Source organism: Excalfactoria chinensis, chromosome 3 (assembly GCF_039878825.1).
Source record: "Excalfactoria chinensis isolate bCotChi1 chromosome 3, bCotChi1.hap2, whole genome shotgun sequence".
NCBI classification, from domain to species: domain Eukaryota; kingdom Metazoa; phylum Chordata; class Aves; order Galliformes; family Phasianidae; genus Excalfactoria; species Excalfactoria chinensis.
Genome location: NC_092827.1, coordinates 70,069,740 through 70,085,357, shown reverse-complemented (window position 1 = coordinate 70,085,357; position 15,618 = coordinate 70,069,740). Strand labels below are relative to the sequence as shown.

The window sequence follows — 15,618 nt, the reverse complement described above, 5'->3', positions numbered from 1 at the left end:
TTCTAGGCTGAAGACACTGGAAAATAGCAAGATCAGACATTTTGTCCAGGAAGATGAAAGTCAGAAGAGCAATTTTAAACAACACTTAAAGAATCCTAGAATATTTTTCGTATCACCTTGTTTATCATGAAACGTGATCAAGCATTTCCTGATCAAAGTGCTCTTGTAGGAAAACAAATATTGCATAGTATTTGTGCTATACTGTAAAAATGAGAGCGAGGGAAAAAACTGAAAAAAAATGTTGGTAAAATATTTCTTCTTTTAGAAATGCCCCATGAGCACCTACCATGCTGAATCGGTTTTTGGCCAGTGCGATTAGATCTTGGTCTCCAGGAGCACAAATATTTAAGCCAATAGGAAGTAATCTCTTCAGTGCTGCCACAATGAGAGAGGTCTGCATAGAGTACCGGTCACCTTTCCGCTTCATCTTCTTCCTCTCTTGGTCAGAAACTGCTGCCTACAGCATAAAACAGAGACAGAAAAAAAAAAAATACAACATATCAAATATTAAATAAATCCATCATTAAACAGTTAGTTAACAGCTTCATACTTATTTCTGGCTTGACAAACTAAATTTCTTACTTCCTTTGCAGCTAAATAGCTATTACTGCAAATATTTTGCACCAGTATCCTCAAAGTACAACTGTGTTTCTTAAAAGACTACCTATTGCTTCTCAACCCAGTGTTTTAATGTCTTACAAGTGGTCAAAAATAACATTAAAAATAATAATAATAATAATAATGTTTCTCTGGATTCCTTTTCTCTCCTTCTACTTTGCAAAGAGAACAAATATTTACACTACCTTAGACATCTTAGATTTGGTGTCACTGATAAGGAAGGACATGTTGTTGATTTCATTTTGTACTACAAAGTTCTGCTCTTCCCTTTTGAAATTCTGAAACACAAAGAAGATCTCAGCTAAAAGCACAGATAACATGTGAGGAGAGTACTGAAATAAAATTAAAAATGTAGATGAATTAGAAATTTATAAAATTCACAAAAATAAGACAAGGACAGAAAAATATAATGGATGATCAAGAATAGCATTGAATTCTAGTTTTATTTACGATACATGGCTCAGGGTTTTGTATTGTTTTTGTGCTTTTTCTACACCAGAGAAAAGGAAATATTTATCTGGATATATAAAAATTTCACTATAAAAATTTGTTTATGTTTTCCTTTACTAACAAACTATCCATTCCAATTTTTAGCATTATAAGATCCAATATTACTTAGATAGACAAGTAAGTTTAAACTGAACTCCGAACTTACAATTACACAAATAATTTGGTGATCTAGTACCTAGTTACAGACAAAAAGAGAGCACAGCAATATATGTAATAAATCATAAAGTCAAATTTAGACAACTACAAAAGGCATCTTGCTTCTGAAACTTGGAAAATCTGGCAGAAAAGAAATTCAGGGCAGACAACAGACCACAGAAAGATTAAATACCTGAAATTGTTTTATCTTTCTCAATTCTGCATTTTTTCTTCTTTTTGCTCCAGTAACTGCATGAATCATACTTTATCTTTTATTTATGTACTATCAGTGATAGTGCCTGACTAGGTCTCAATCCGGACTCCTTGGTTCTTGCATGACAGAAATTAGACTTGAGAACCAAGGATTCTATGTTTGATAGAAGTGCAGTTACGAGACACTTAACGCTATCAAACGTTAAATGGTATCGTGCAGGAAAAATATTTTATTTGGAGATTGCTTTTAAGATGTGCTTGCTACTTGTACTTAGAATGACAGCTTTTTAGCTTCTGTTTATGTAATCCAGCTACAGACCTATGCTTAATAATTGAATTACATACCTTTAATATTTATTAAAATCTGTTCTGCAACACAAATTAAGTCGCTATAGGTACTTCCTTCAGTACACTATAGTGCACTTCATTCAGAAAACCTTTTTACTAGCACTGTGGAGGATCTCTTCAAACTAACTTTAACTCTTTCTAGAGGCTCAAGAGTGTAGGTAGTATAATGTAACAAAAAGTCCTTTTTTTTTTTTTCCTTAATGAGACAACTATCTCTAATGTAGCAGTCATTTATTCGTTATAAAACAGTTTTGAAGCTGATAAAAAATATGCTAAGGACGTAAGCATGAATGAGCTTTGCAGTAATTATACAGTAATAGAATACACAAAAAACATCCAGTCATTGTTATTCTGCTACAGAAACACCCATCAGCTCCCTGACATTAACTCTGTTCTCTCAGATAAAATGACTAATACCACTGACAGCCTAATAGAAAAACTACCTTAAAATATATTCACCAAGGAATTACTTACATGAGACTTTGACCAGTAAATAAAGACTTCAGCCACCATGCGGAACAATTCCTCAGCCTCAGGGTTGGGCTCTTTCAGCCATTTTGCCCTAAAATTTGGTAAAAGGGCAGAAATGCTGATGATCCTTATTGGCTTTAGAATTGAACATTGTTTTCAGCATTTTACATGGATGTAAACCAACAAAATCAAGCATGCATATCCTTTCTAGTAGCAGTGGCTTTTTGATGTCCTATTTCAGAATTCTTAAAATTCTTATAAACCTACTTATATCTTATCACATTTATATTGAACTTACTATTTTTTCCTCTTCTGAAAAAGGCTCTAGTTCATTCTGTGCTGTAAAGCATTAGCTCGATCAACTTTAAGATTTGCAGGCTGAGTAAAAGCTACTTTAATTCAGTAGTGGGCATACCAAGGAATGAGATATGGTATCAATAAACAAATTTTATGAGATTTATTAACCTATTCCTCTCCACATACCTGTTATAGTCCACAAATCTAATCAACAAAGGGTAGAAGGCATAGAGGTCCCGTGCCAAAGTGGTGAACTCATCTAGGATGAGCAGTTCAGCCTCCGACATGTCACCTCTGCCTTCTGCTCTTAGATGCTCTTCATCCGATACAACCACTGCTGCTTTTTTCTTTAGCTTATCCATCAGTGGCAGGAAGTGTGTCTTTAAGAGCTGTGGCTTCGCTTTGCTTATGATGGGCTGGGAAAACACTATTTAAGGCAATCAATATTATAATGTACAGCTGGCCACAAAATATGAACAAAACTTTACTTTTCCTTCCTTCTTGTGTCTTTATCTAGAGTAGAGAGTAAAATCCTGCCCACATTGAAATCAGCAGAAGTTTTGCCAAGAATTAAATGTGGTCAGGATTTCATGCGGTCAACTCCCTTTATAACTTTGGGGGCAAGAAACAATTTAACAGATCAATCTTGCAAGATCATAAATCTTGAGGTGCCTATTTACAAATATTTACCTTCATAACTTTGTTAACAATGTGGAAATTGTTTAATGGTATGCACGGGTAGGTACCTATATAGCTAAAGAGTGTTCACACAAATTTTATGAGCCATTGCTCCTCTTTTGCACCTTGTTGTCAGCTTCACTAAAGTAGGGCTGAAAAGGACACTCTAGGTATTTACAACGCTACTCAAACAGCCTGCTTATATTTCTCATGTACAGTAGGACAATGGAAGGCTTGTATAGACAGAAATGAGACTGATTCAACTATCCATCAATCCATCACTTGAGACTTGTTAGCAAAATTTTGTGCAAATCCATTCATAAAAATTACAGTGTAAATTAGCCCTTCATCTGGGTCCATTAGTGCAAAACGATTTGTAACATATCTATTAGATTACCGAGAATTTTAGGCAGTTCCAACTTATCATTAGAGTTCATTATGTTACTAGACGTCAGTAGACTAGGAATCCAGACTGTTACCAGCTACTACAATAAGTATTCAAAAATCATAAGAAAGGCTATTTGAAAACCTGAAATCACAACATTGAAGTACTGTGACTTCTATTTAAAGACTGCAACATTGATTAATAAACTGTATTTATTTACATGTCTTATCACAATGAAGTAATACCATGTTTAAAAAATGACATGCATCTCCACATTTCATTGTAACAGAAATGCTGGAATACATAGCTTCAGAACAGCTTTTTAAGGATCCAGCTCTCATAAAGAACAATAAAATTTCCAATGCCTGCAAGAGGTAAATTGGTATGTAATGGGCTAAACAACTACAATCCTTTCATTCAACATGCCGCTAAATATGTATGTGTGTATTCTGGAGAAAAAGATACAGTTTAATGTATTTAGTAAATTATTTATTAAGAGATTAATACATACTGCTTATGCAATTCTCCCCTTATGCTTAGTGGTTCTAACTTCATATTTCATAATTATTTCATAATTCTTTTTTTTTTTTAATCAAATATATGACTGTTATTCTAAACCAACTTCAACAAGGTAAATGCAGAGTAACTCAGAGTGTATACATAGACTTATACTCCAATTATATATACATGTTTATTTATCTTTTTGTTTTTACATCTTACCTGCTAATCTCTTCATCCAGGCTCCTTCATCAATACCAAGGTTGTTATAGATGATTTTCAATATGTTACCCAACAGAGTGTTCATGTGCTCTGATGTCAAGGCTGTACAACACACTTCAGCTTTGTCAGGATTGTTTTCTGGCCCATGCTCCCACCAGTGTGACATGTAACTACATAACATAGGCAGTATCACTTCCATTATATGTGGCATTTGTGTGTAGCGAATACCAGATTCTGCCAGTTCCACGATTTCTTCCATTAGCTTCACCAAGGACGGAATATTTGGGCAAACTTCTTCTACGCTGGTAGGTAAATTAAGAACTATTAAAAAAAAATAAAAATAAAAAAATCCCCAAATTAACATACTGTCATAGAAAGCAAATAATTCCCTCCAGGTGATACTAAATACCACCTTTTTATTTATTTATTTTTTTCCCATTTGTATTTATGTCTTTCTGATCCAAGAGAAAAATTTAAAAATAAAATGAAACAATAGGTGCTTTCACACCACTTAGCAATAAACTGGCTATCTATAAGCTTCCATAACAAATCTTTCTATAATAAAAACAATTTCTTTATGGAAGCTTGAACAATGAAATGAAAATTAAGTTTCAAAATTCCAACCACAACACATATGATGAGACATGACTTTATTAATAGAAAAAAGAAAAGCATTCCCTGAAATAATGTAAAGATTTTGGGAAATTGACTTTTGGAAGAGAATTTCTGATTGTAATGGTAGACTTTTCAGGCTCCTTGAATCATCAGTATTTTCCTTTGAAACTGAACTGCAATTTCCTTTTTTTCTCTTTTTCCTACTGGCAATTTCTTTTATGTACAGTTAAATTCAACTACATCCATTAGCTCATGAGTTTCTGATATCTCACTGCACATGTATGTCAGGAAAGACAAATGTACATATATTGAAAATGTAGCATACAATTAAGGCTAGATGTAGTATTTTTTTCCAAAAACACTCTTTTCTCTCAGCTAGGCTCAAATAGATTTTACACACTCATTTTAGTGTCCTTAGAGCTCAATGCAATTTTGGAAAATAAATTTAAATATCTTTTAAAATACATAAGAAGAGCTGGAATATACATGGTGAGTAAGCATGGGTGTTCATACTTGAAAGATAAGATACTATAACTCTTCCAAGAATGTCTCATATCAGGCAAAATTATAAAATTTATGCCAATATAAACTGGCATTTTATGCACTGTCATTATACAAATCTGTATTACAATTCACACTCAGCATACATAACATACATCATTATCTATCATGACTTCTATTTACCTCTGGAAAAAGTGGCACATAAGTCCTTATTCCACAACTGTTTTAGCATGAGAAATATCAAGAGTTTCAAAAGTGAAACATAGAGATATGTACAAAATAAATATATTTAGTGCTACTGAAATGTATCTATCCTGAGTCTTGTATTTGCAACAAGGAAAGGACAGCTTATATACTTTGCTGTACTACATCTATTTTATATATTTTATGTATTCAGGAAAAGCTATTTCACTTCAATGGCAAGTGTGTGTGTTTTAGGGCCTCAAAATTGCATACAGAAACTGAGTTACTAGAGTTATTGACTAGAATATATAATCTCATCACCAAATACACTATATCTGCACTGCTAACAATGCATAAAGACCTATGGCAAATAGACTCTGAAGTCATATTTTGAGTAGGGCATCTCAAAATGAAAATATGAGTATGCTTAAAGTCTAAAATAAATAGTTTTACTAAAATTTGCCTATTCATTTATGAAAGAAGAACACAAATAAGAGAATAAAATAAAATTCTTGCATTGTATGGAAAAATACATTTACAAAAGAAAGAAACTTTCATAGTGAAATTTGTGTTTTGCTAAATATCACATGAGATTCTGGAAATACCTGCTCTGTCTCTTGCATTCTTGGTATTGTATATTGAGTAGATATTATGTTTGTTCAAATGAGTTTCCAAAAAAGCCACTGGAAAGGCACCCGAGAAAGCAGCCAAACATTCTCCTAGTGCTGATCGTTGCCTGTTAATTAATAAACATCATTAAAGTTACAAGCTCTTGTAGTTCTGAATCAGTCTTCAGTTTATTCTAAGGTGTTCCTCTCAAAGACATAAGTTTGTATATTATTATCAACACAAGAAAAGGTAATAGGAAATGAAAAGTACAGCAAACTCTGCTAACAGATGAATTAAATGCCATGACATAAAATGTCAAGGATGGACTACTTTGTTGAAAGAAAGTGAGGAATATGCAGGGAAAACACAAAGTCATCATAATTATGACATTTGTTCTTTTATGTTCCTATCAGCTTTGCTGATTTTACAGTTACGAAAAAGTTCATTGAATAGACTGATGTGTCAAGAAATCAAGTAGGACTATCATTGCTTTTGAGTGATAAAATTATCTTTTTCTGAGATATAATAAAAGCTATAGTTGAACTGAGTGTCACATTTTTACAGTTCCCCAGTTGGACCTTAAAACATGTGATACTTTTAATCAAACCGGACTATTTTGTCTGTAATTTTTTGGTTGTATTACATTTTGACAAATGTATAATACAATGTTTTAAGTATAAGGCAATAACTTCTGCAGGATTCTGCTTAACATCTGAGCACTTTTTTTTTCTGCCAAGGTGTGTTTCCAAAAACCACATCTCCCTATATTCTTTTCTGAAGTTCACATATTCACTAACTGGAATATAAATACTGATAGTAAAAACATATGAAAAAAAGTTTCCATCTTACCGCTCTACATATATACTTTTGCTGGTTCCCAGAGCATACAGACTGGATAGTATTCTATAACAAGAAACTTGAACATCTTCCACTAAAGAAATGAAAACATGATAGGTACCAAGAGAAAACTTCATTAAAATTCTTTTGTCAACAACAGCATTAGTGATCTTAAGCTGTCAAGGACAATCTATAGCAATCATTCTCTAAACAGAAATCCAGTCTTCTGAACATTCAGTGCCACAGAAGAAATTAACAGCATAGCTGTAGGAACAACTTCTAATGGCATAATCATTAATTGCTATAAAAAATGTATCAATTAATCTTTTCTAATTATTCCTGGGCATTTACACTTTGAAAAATTTCATGGCAAATAAAGTTTCTGAGCATATACAAAAAAAAATAGTAATTTTAAGATTCATTTACAAAATTCATGCCAGTGTACTTAATACACCACAGAGAAAATGCAATTGCATTAAATATGTATTTAATTGTTTTAATCACAGTAATATATATATATATGTATATATTTAGACCTACATAGCAGTTAATAGCATCTACTTAATTTACATTTTAGACCAACATAAGATTAAAAAAGAGAAATAATCTTTTTGGTGATTCTGAATACTTCACCAAATCATGTTTCAAAACTAAAAACACTTCAATCACAGAAATGAGAGGTTCAACTTAACATCCATTTGAAAAAAAGAGTTTCCTGTATAAGGTGTAGTATTAGTCTCACAAAAGTATAAATACCATAAAGAAGGACAATGTTGCAATTCTTTACATATTTTTATTTTATAACTTTTTTATTCTCTCCCACGGTGCTATAATTTTTACCTACGATACAATGAAATTTTGGAACTAAAATAGAACCCATATATAATGGGCTGGGAAAGCCTAGAAGATGGTGCATCAAAGCACCACAGTCTGATTCTTTACTACAGTATGACTATAATTCTGTTCATCTTTTAGAGCTGAGTGTTCTTATGCTATAATAATAACCTTAGGTACCCTAATGCACCTTTGTACATGATCATGCTCTGTACTACTCAGTAAATGTAATGCAAGCACCAGGTCTAGATGCCTGTCATCAGAATATTACAAATAAAATAATCTTACAGTTGGGCATAATTTAAACTGTTTTCTGAGTTTAAGAATTCAAATACTGGGAGCTTACACTAACGTGAGATATATGGAATAACTGATAAAGAAAATTTCACTGCTAAGAAGTAAGAAAGGCTTATCATTAAGTTCCAAAACACAAAATATCAGAGAATAGAAAGTAAACAAAGCATATTCTTGCTTTAAAAACAGTATTTGTAATGAAGTAGTAATAGATATATAGCTAGTAGTATGGATATATAATAGTAATCTCATAGATGACTTTTTCTGGATACTGTCAGAGACTACTGAATTTTACAGAAATAATTTATTTAGAGAACTGGATATTTGTCTCAACACATTCTAATCCTTTAAGACAACTCCAACATTTCAAAAACAATTCTTTAAAGCTGTTTTAAATAATGATTTTTCAGGTCTTCTCTAATTGAAATGAGAAGCCTATTAATACTTACTCTATGATATTATGAATATATTACTAGCATAGCATTTCTAAATTACACGTACATATCAAATCTTCACCAAATTGGTGCTGTCCAATATGCTCAAATAATGAAGATAGCACTGGCAGGAGAGCCACAGTGGTATAATTAATGATTTGTGTAACTCCCTTGGGCTGGTTTCTGCTGTGTGTAAACTGGCCTTGCTTAAGATTTTCCATTGTTTTCTCCAGATCCTCAGCAGCATTATCCAAAAATGCTCTCAATGCCATCTTAACAGACTCCAGACCAGTTTTCATCACAGTTCTGTATATAACATGCAAAGAAAATGAAACAGAATATTCCATTAGACAAGCATGGAATAAGCCTAGTCTTGGTTTCTATACAATAGATAGATTACAAAGATATGAAGAAAAATCTTTCATCTTCCAAGATTATAAAATCCCTCACAGCAGAATAAACTGATGAAAAAAATTAAGTTTCTTAGGTACACAACACCAGGATTTTTATTTTGTTTTCCATTGTAAAAAATTCAGATATTTTTTAAGACAGGGAATAATTTGCTCAAAATACAACCTGGATTAATTTTGCAATGAAGACACTCATAAACAGATTCACTGCACTCTAGGTGCGCTTAACTCCTGGTTTATTTATTTATTTTTTAATAAGCAGTATAAACAAAGAAATGTCTTTAACGTTATTGTGTTTTTGAGACAATCACATGATTACAAGCAGATGCAAGAACAGTCAGCAAACAGATCAGACACCACTGATCTGGACTGAAACTTGAAGCATAAATTACAAATATTGTTCTGCCAAAATCTAGACAAGTAAAACAAGTAATTATGAAGCAGGAGTTATTTTCAGTTATTTTGAAGTGGGAATTTTTTTCAGTACTATGACACCTTTCTTGACTATAGAAATGCTGTAGACTTACACAAATCTGACTGAAAATTGTTCTCTTTTAGGTTATATTCTTTGTACTTTAGGAAATATATTCAGTATTACCTGGCATCCAAGGTCTGGCCCAGTATGTGAAGACAGTTCACTATTGATGTTGCATCATTTCCTAAGTAGAAAGGAAAATTACCCACCAATTTAGCTAAGCATACTTTAGAGCATACCTACAGTCTTCTAACCATGTCTTTGGTTTTAATGAAACAGTAAATTATATAGCAGAAGAGTAATTCAACTTCTGTAAAATTTTGACAGGCAAGTTAAAAAAAACATGCAGTTTGTTGTCTTATCCTCATTTGCACAAATTCAGTAACTAGAGGCAGTTAAGCATCTCTCATAAAACAGCTGAGGCAATCAAGAATCAAGCACTTAAATGTGGGGTTAATTAGAGTTACAGTGTACTGTCTGGTTTTTGTTTAATTTTATAAACTTTGCTTTAATTGATCCAAGTTTATCAGAACATTTATCTTCCTTCTCTCAGGAAAATAAAAGCTATTTAAAATCTGCTTCTGCAACACTGAAGTGAAGATTTACATAAAACATCACAAAAAAGGTTAGTTCCCTGGTGTTACCAATAGGATGTAACTATTTATAGAAGAAGCAGATCTGTTCTCTTCATAAGTAACAGTCTCTGCCATCATATACATTACAATTATGGATGCAAAAATAGAACTTACACACATGCCTTGTATGAATATGCACAGTCTCTGATGTTGGCATCTATATGTCACCCCTAAGTTCACATTTTAAATCCAGATTTAGGCTTAAAAATTTGACCCACCTGTTACATATATATATTTAAATGCAAATCATTGCAAAAATGAAAATAATTTTTCTTCCCTATATTTCTAGCTTCTCAATTAAAAATAAACAAATAAATGAAACAGTCTGAAAGCTTAAGAAAATACTGCCAGCTGCATACAGTGTATACTACATCACAAGTGGTTATTTCACTTGAAAATATCAGCAAACAAAAAATTTAAAGTAGCAGCTGTTTCACTGAAATAAAGATTTTAAAAGCTAAGTTGTAAGGAAGGAGTGTGAGGATTATTGCAGTACTGTGAACGCTGATTCATGTTACCAAATTTAGGGGGTACTGTTGCAGTGTAGACCCACGGTAGATTAAAAAAAACTGAACCATAGTTTCTATGGCTACTGCCGACCATGCAGCCCCCATCATCTTTGCACTGGCTCTCATGGTCATGCAATGAGGTAACAACCAGATGATAAAGTTGAGGAATAGCAAATGAATCCTGCACAAAAGAAAGTAACTATGCCCATAAAGATTAAAGTTTTTGTCAGCTCCTATTTTTGACAATCCCTATGTTTTCTCCTTACTATTCTACTGCTCATGTGACAAGAATGTGAGCATTGACAAAGAAAAGATTTCAGGACCATGGTAATGACAGCAGAGATAGAGGGAAGCAATCAAAGCAAACCTAGCACGGACTGTGGGTTAATCTGTAATGCAAAGTGTGCATATTCTGTGAGCCACAGTGCAATACAGAAATGTTCATTCCATTTCCCTGAAAAGTAACATCATTGATCTATGTAGGCACAACAGCCATATGTTAATGAGAAATCAGGTTGCACATTCTATGGTGCAACCAGGTGGGAAATTAAAAAATTCATCCAGTTATTCTGAAAACACTTTTCCCTACTTAAGAAGAATTTGCAAATTTTGGAGACTTTTAAAAATGAATCAGTTTGAGAGGTGGGTTTATATAGCTGAAAGTTCCTAGGAATTTTGGAAGCTAGTCAGGTATAGGCAAACTAATGAGACAATGCAACATTTCATTTTCTGAAATAAGAAGTGAGGGCAACCAGTTAACCCACTGTAAAAGAAACACAGAGAAAAACATTTTTCATGGGGATAAATAGACACTGTACTCAGCAATCTGGAAAAACCTTTCATGTTTTCATCTTGGATATCAGAGTAGAATTCTGTGACCATGAAAATTGATGCAGTACAGTTTAGTCATTTTTATCAACATCATCCTGAAATCAGCCTTTCTAAACTATCATGAAAATTCCTTCCTGGAGTGTTTCCTTTTGTTTATAATCGCAGAAAGGATTTGTTATAAAATCTTAGAAAATAAAATTTGCTATGAAATGTAGGTTTCGATTCTGTGGCAGTTCTGAGTCTTACTTTTGTTTGATGTCATGCATTTACTTATTTTCATCAAAGCAAACAACAACAAAATGTTTTTGCATATTTTACGTAAAACATTTACAATTCACTAAATTAAAAAAAAAAAAAAAGAAAAAAAGAAAAAAATAATCCTTTTAAATTTAGCATTTCAAGAAACAGTTTGCTTCCAAGCTGAGCTTACAAGTCAACTTCAGAAGGCAGCACTTTTTTGGGAACTTGAGTTATAAGATCTGAAATTAGGGGTTTTCTAATAAAAAATAGTTTTGTTAGTACTGCCAATATTTTTAAGTGCATATACATACCTTCATTAAATCAACAGTATTTTTATTAAACATATTGTTATTTTTGAGAAGCCTGAAAGCTTGGTAGGAAATACTCCAATTGCATAAATGAATATGTAGTATATAAAATTCCTTTCAATCATGAAGAGATCAGATAAGTACAATTCAGAGGATAAAAGTTTAAACATAAGCTGTCTTTAATGTAAATCTTCATATGACTGAATGCTCACAAAATCAATGGAGAGTGGATAAACGCAAATACTAGAATACAAGTTCCAGAGGCTGAGGTTAAATGTATCCTAATAGCTACTATCAACATTGATCCCAAGAACTGCACCACTGTGCAGTATCTGAAGTGATATTCTTAATATATCAGGAAGGAACAATTTTTAGTTTACTGTGAAAATGTCATGGTTATTGATTCCAGAATGGGAGGACCCTAAAAAATTCAGGATGTAATTAAGCAGAGAAAGCCTTCTGTCTTTTCTTTGGAGCTTTTCTGATTAATTTCTGAAGTTAGCCAAAATGAGGAGGCAAAAGCAGGCCATTCTTATTGAACAAATTTTTGTTCCACGTAACATAGCACTGCACTAGTTATATGTAGATATTTTTTATTACAAAATCATACAGAAATAATGTGTTACCAGTGGTTTAAACAATAGAGAAAGTGAATCAAGCCACTCAAAGAAATTTGTTTTTTAAATTGAGAAAATATAAATTCAAATTCTCAGATGCAAATCCTACTGGATGCAGAAATACAGCCCTCAAACAGTAAATTATAGGGGGTAAATTCTACTTTCAAAATCTAATTTATACTTTCAAAAAATAATAAGTTCATGCTGAATTACAGTTCTGTAATCTTAGTAAGAATCTTAGATATCATTCAATTAACTGCTTAAATTCAATCTAGGAGTTGGTGTACAGTGCAGGGCTTTTACTAATGACTTCAACATATGCAGCTGTATCTTCAGAATTCACAATAAAGATAAAACACTTGTATGGAACGCCAACAAAATAGCAAATTCCACAACATTCAAAAAGCTTATTACTAAGCAACTCTTGTTCATTTAACGAGCCTCTAGGCTTCATCTGAATTCTGAGCTGTCCTCAAAAGCATTTTTGCCTGTTCTGCACAGGCCTCCTATCACTTAAATAAGTGCAATCTTTTTGATCCAATCAGGTTTTCTAGTATGATTTATACTATAATTGTGAAAGTAAGGCAAGCTGCAAGATGACTTTGACTTGAGTTAGTAGGTTCACAGTTGCAACTATGCTCCAGAGTCTTACTGTAATCTTGTCATAACTAATGGGAAAGCTATATATCTGTGTTGGCATAAAGATTTTGTATTCACTTAGATACTGCATACTAGGAAACTTGGGTTGAAAACCAAACAATAGCCATCATGCACCACCTGACAGCATCAGATCTAACTCCTCATATTACCTAAATGCAGCCCAAGAACAATAATTCAGTAAGCTGAAAGGTGAAACAGCCTTTCCTTTATTACTCAAAGAAATTACGTTAAATCCAATGTTGTACTTGAATTGTCATTCATTTTAGGAGACAAAAAATAATCAGAAAAACAAATTCACACAGCAACAACTACAAAAGAAAAGCTTGATAAAAAACTTAATAGTATACCTGAACTAGTTCATTCTTTGAAGAAATAAACTTGTGTATAAACCATAGCTTAGGCATAGGCTGGTTACAAATTTCATCTTTCAGAAAAAGCTACACCACCACACAGCTGAACAAATAATATTTTTAATGATCTTTTGTCTTAACAGGAAAAAACACTTTATTCATCCCAAAACATACTTAAAAGCAATATCCACACATAACTTCTACATTTTCTTCTGAGGTTAATGGTTTGTAAGATTTTAATACACCACACTGCTGCATCATATTAGCATCTTCTGTTCATTTTTTGATGAAAGTGAATGAAACGTAGAAATTTGGTTAGATGCATGTTATCTTAATCAAATTTTAGTCAGATAGATGATTACCCAATTAGATATATGCATGAATACTGTTTTTGGCAGTGCACCCATTAATTTCAGAAGCTACATGTCATAAGATGCACTATTTTGACTATCCAGTTATCATAAGAAAAATTTGCAGAGTAAATGATTGTGCCACACATTGCATGTGTTACTTATACTATATGGAAACTTCAAATTAACTTCAATTAAGTGATTTTCTTATGAAGTAAGACAAATACTCAGCCCCTGATAAATTCACATACTGTCAGAGATATAGTAGACATGCGTATGTGGAGTAAAAGCACATCTCGGAATGTTTAAGATTTCCACAGAACATCACTAAGCGTTTCAGACCACTACTAATTTTCCTTAATGAGTTTCCAATACAAATGTGCAGTTCTGACATTCTGCTTTTTCCAAGTGAGTTATAAGAAAATAACAAATATATAACCATAATTAACTCAGTGATTTTTTTTTTATTTTTAAAGAATAATGAAATCCAGATATTAAGTCATACAGAACACAAAATACCTCCCACCCCAAGAAAGTGGTAACTACAAAAGCTTTTTGATTTCATCTAATAAATTCTGTGATCTACCAGCCTAAACGATTAGTGGTCTGTGAAGATCATGCATTTCAGCCATGCAGTCATGCAGCATGCAACAAAGCAGCACATAACGCAATGCAAAAATGGCAAATAAAACCAAGAGATGGCCATGCTAGTATTTGTCAAGGGTCTCCTTACCAAACAGTGAAATCCTATGCCTGACAAGAACTCCAAGTTTGCAGAACAGGCTGAAGACAAAAGAAAAATAAAAGAGAAGGAAAAAAGAAGATAAAAGGAGGGGGAGGGGAAGAAAGAAAAAATAACAGCTGATATATGAGCAGGAAAAGCAACATGATGTCACGCAGAAAGAATCAATTATCTGAGCAGAATGTGGGACAGAGTATTAAAGAAAGATTTTAAGTGCATATCCTTAACAAACATGGTTAAATAAGCACATATTTTAATTAAATAAATAAAAATAATAATAATAAAAAAACTAAATCAAATTAAAAGCAAAGCTAACTAATATAAAAGCGTCTTATACAAAAACCCACAAGGAAATTACTGTTAAAGCTTTAAGAAGTAAAATATGGTAGGATGCTATTCAGGATGTCACTGACAACTTGAAAATGAAAGGTAAAGAAATCAAATTAATTGAAGTGTTTGATGGCAAATGTTTAACTATTCCAACTTGGATCTCGCCATCTTGAGGTCACAGCATGAATCTTTTAAATACAGTGTTTTTCAACACGACTTAACATGAGAAACAACATAAAGTAATGTGAAAAATAGCCTCTTAAATGGTCAAAAGTAAACACAAATGAATATCATCAATGATTTAATTTTACATGTGTAGAATACTTTCTGCATTTATGAGAAGCGTCCCATTCTGAACAATAAGGAATGAAGTTTTGCATTAATTCATAGAAGCAGGAGCACACTGCCCTACCCATATTAAGCTGGCCTCCAAATATGGGAGAGATTTGTGTAATCTTTATGACCCAGTCCACCCTGAG

The 15,618-nt window shown here is 32.6% G+C and overlaps 1 protein-coding gene across 8 annotated transcripts in view; it reads right to left on the bottom strand.

Annotated features, from left to right (window-relative positions):
- The window catches only part of RYR2 (ryanodine receptor 2), a 314,525-nt gene that overhangs the window by 63,176 nt on the left and 235,731 nt on the right, over positions 1–15,618 (bottom strand). For all 8 annotated transcript variants that reach the window (XM_072331791.1, XM_072331794.1, XM_072331787.1 and 5 more), the window contains 10 exons: positions 14,801–14,850; positions 9,691–9,751; positions 8,750–8,988; positions 7,133–7,214; positions 6,280–6,410; positions 4,376–4,696; positions 2,779–3,019; positions 2,299–2,386; positions 804–896; positions 287–457 (listed from right to left, as the gene is read on the bottom strand). In XM_072331791.1, the coding sequence (XP_072187892.1) occupies positions 287–457; positions 804–896; positions 2,299–2,386; positions 2,779–3,019; positions 4,376–4,696; positions 6,280–6,410; positions 7,133–7,214; positions 8,750–8,988; positions 9,691–9,751; positions 14,801–14,850 (1,477 nt within the window). The remainder of the gene's footprint in view (positions 1–286; positions 458–803; positions 897–2,298; positions 2,387–2,778; positions 3,020–4,375; positions 4,697–6,279; positions 6,411–7,132; positions 7,215–8,749; positions 8,989–9,690; positions 9,752–14,800; positions 14,851–15,618) is intronic.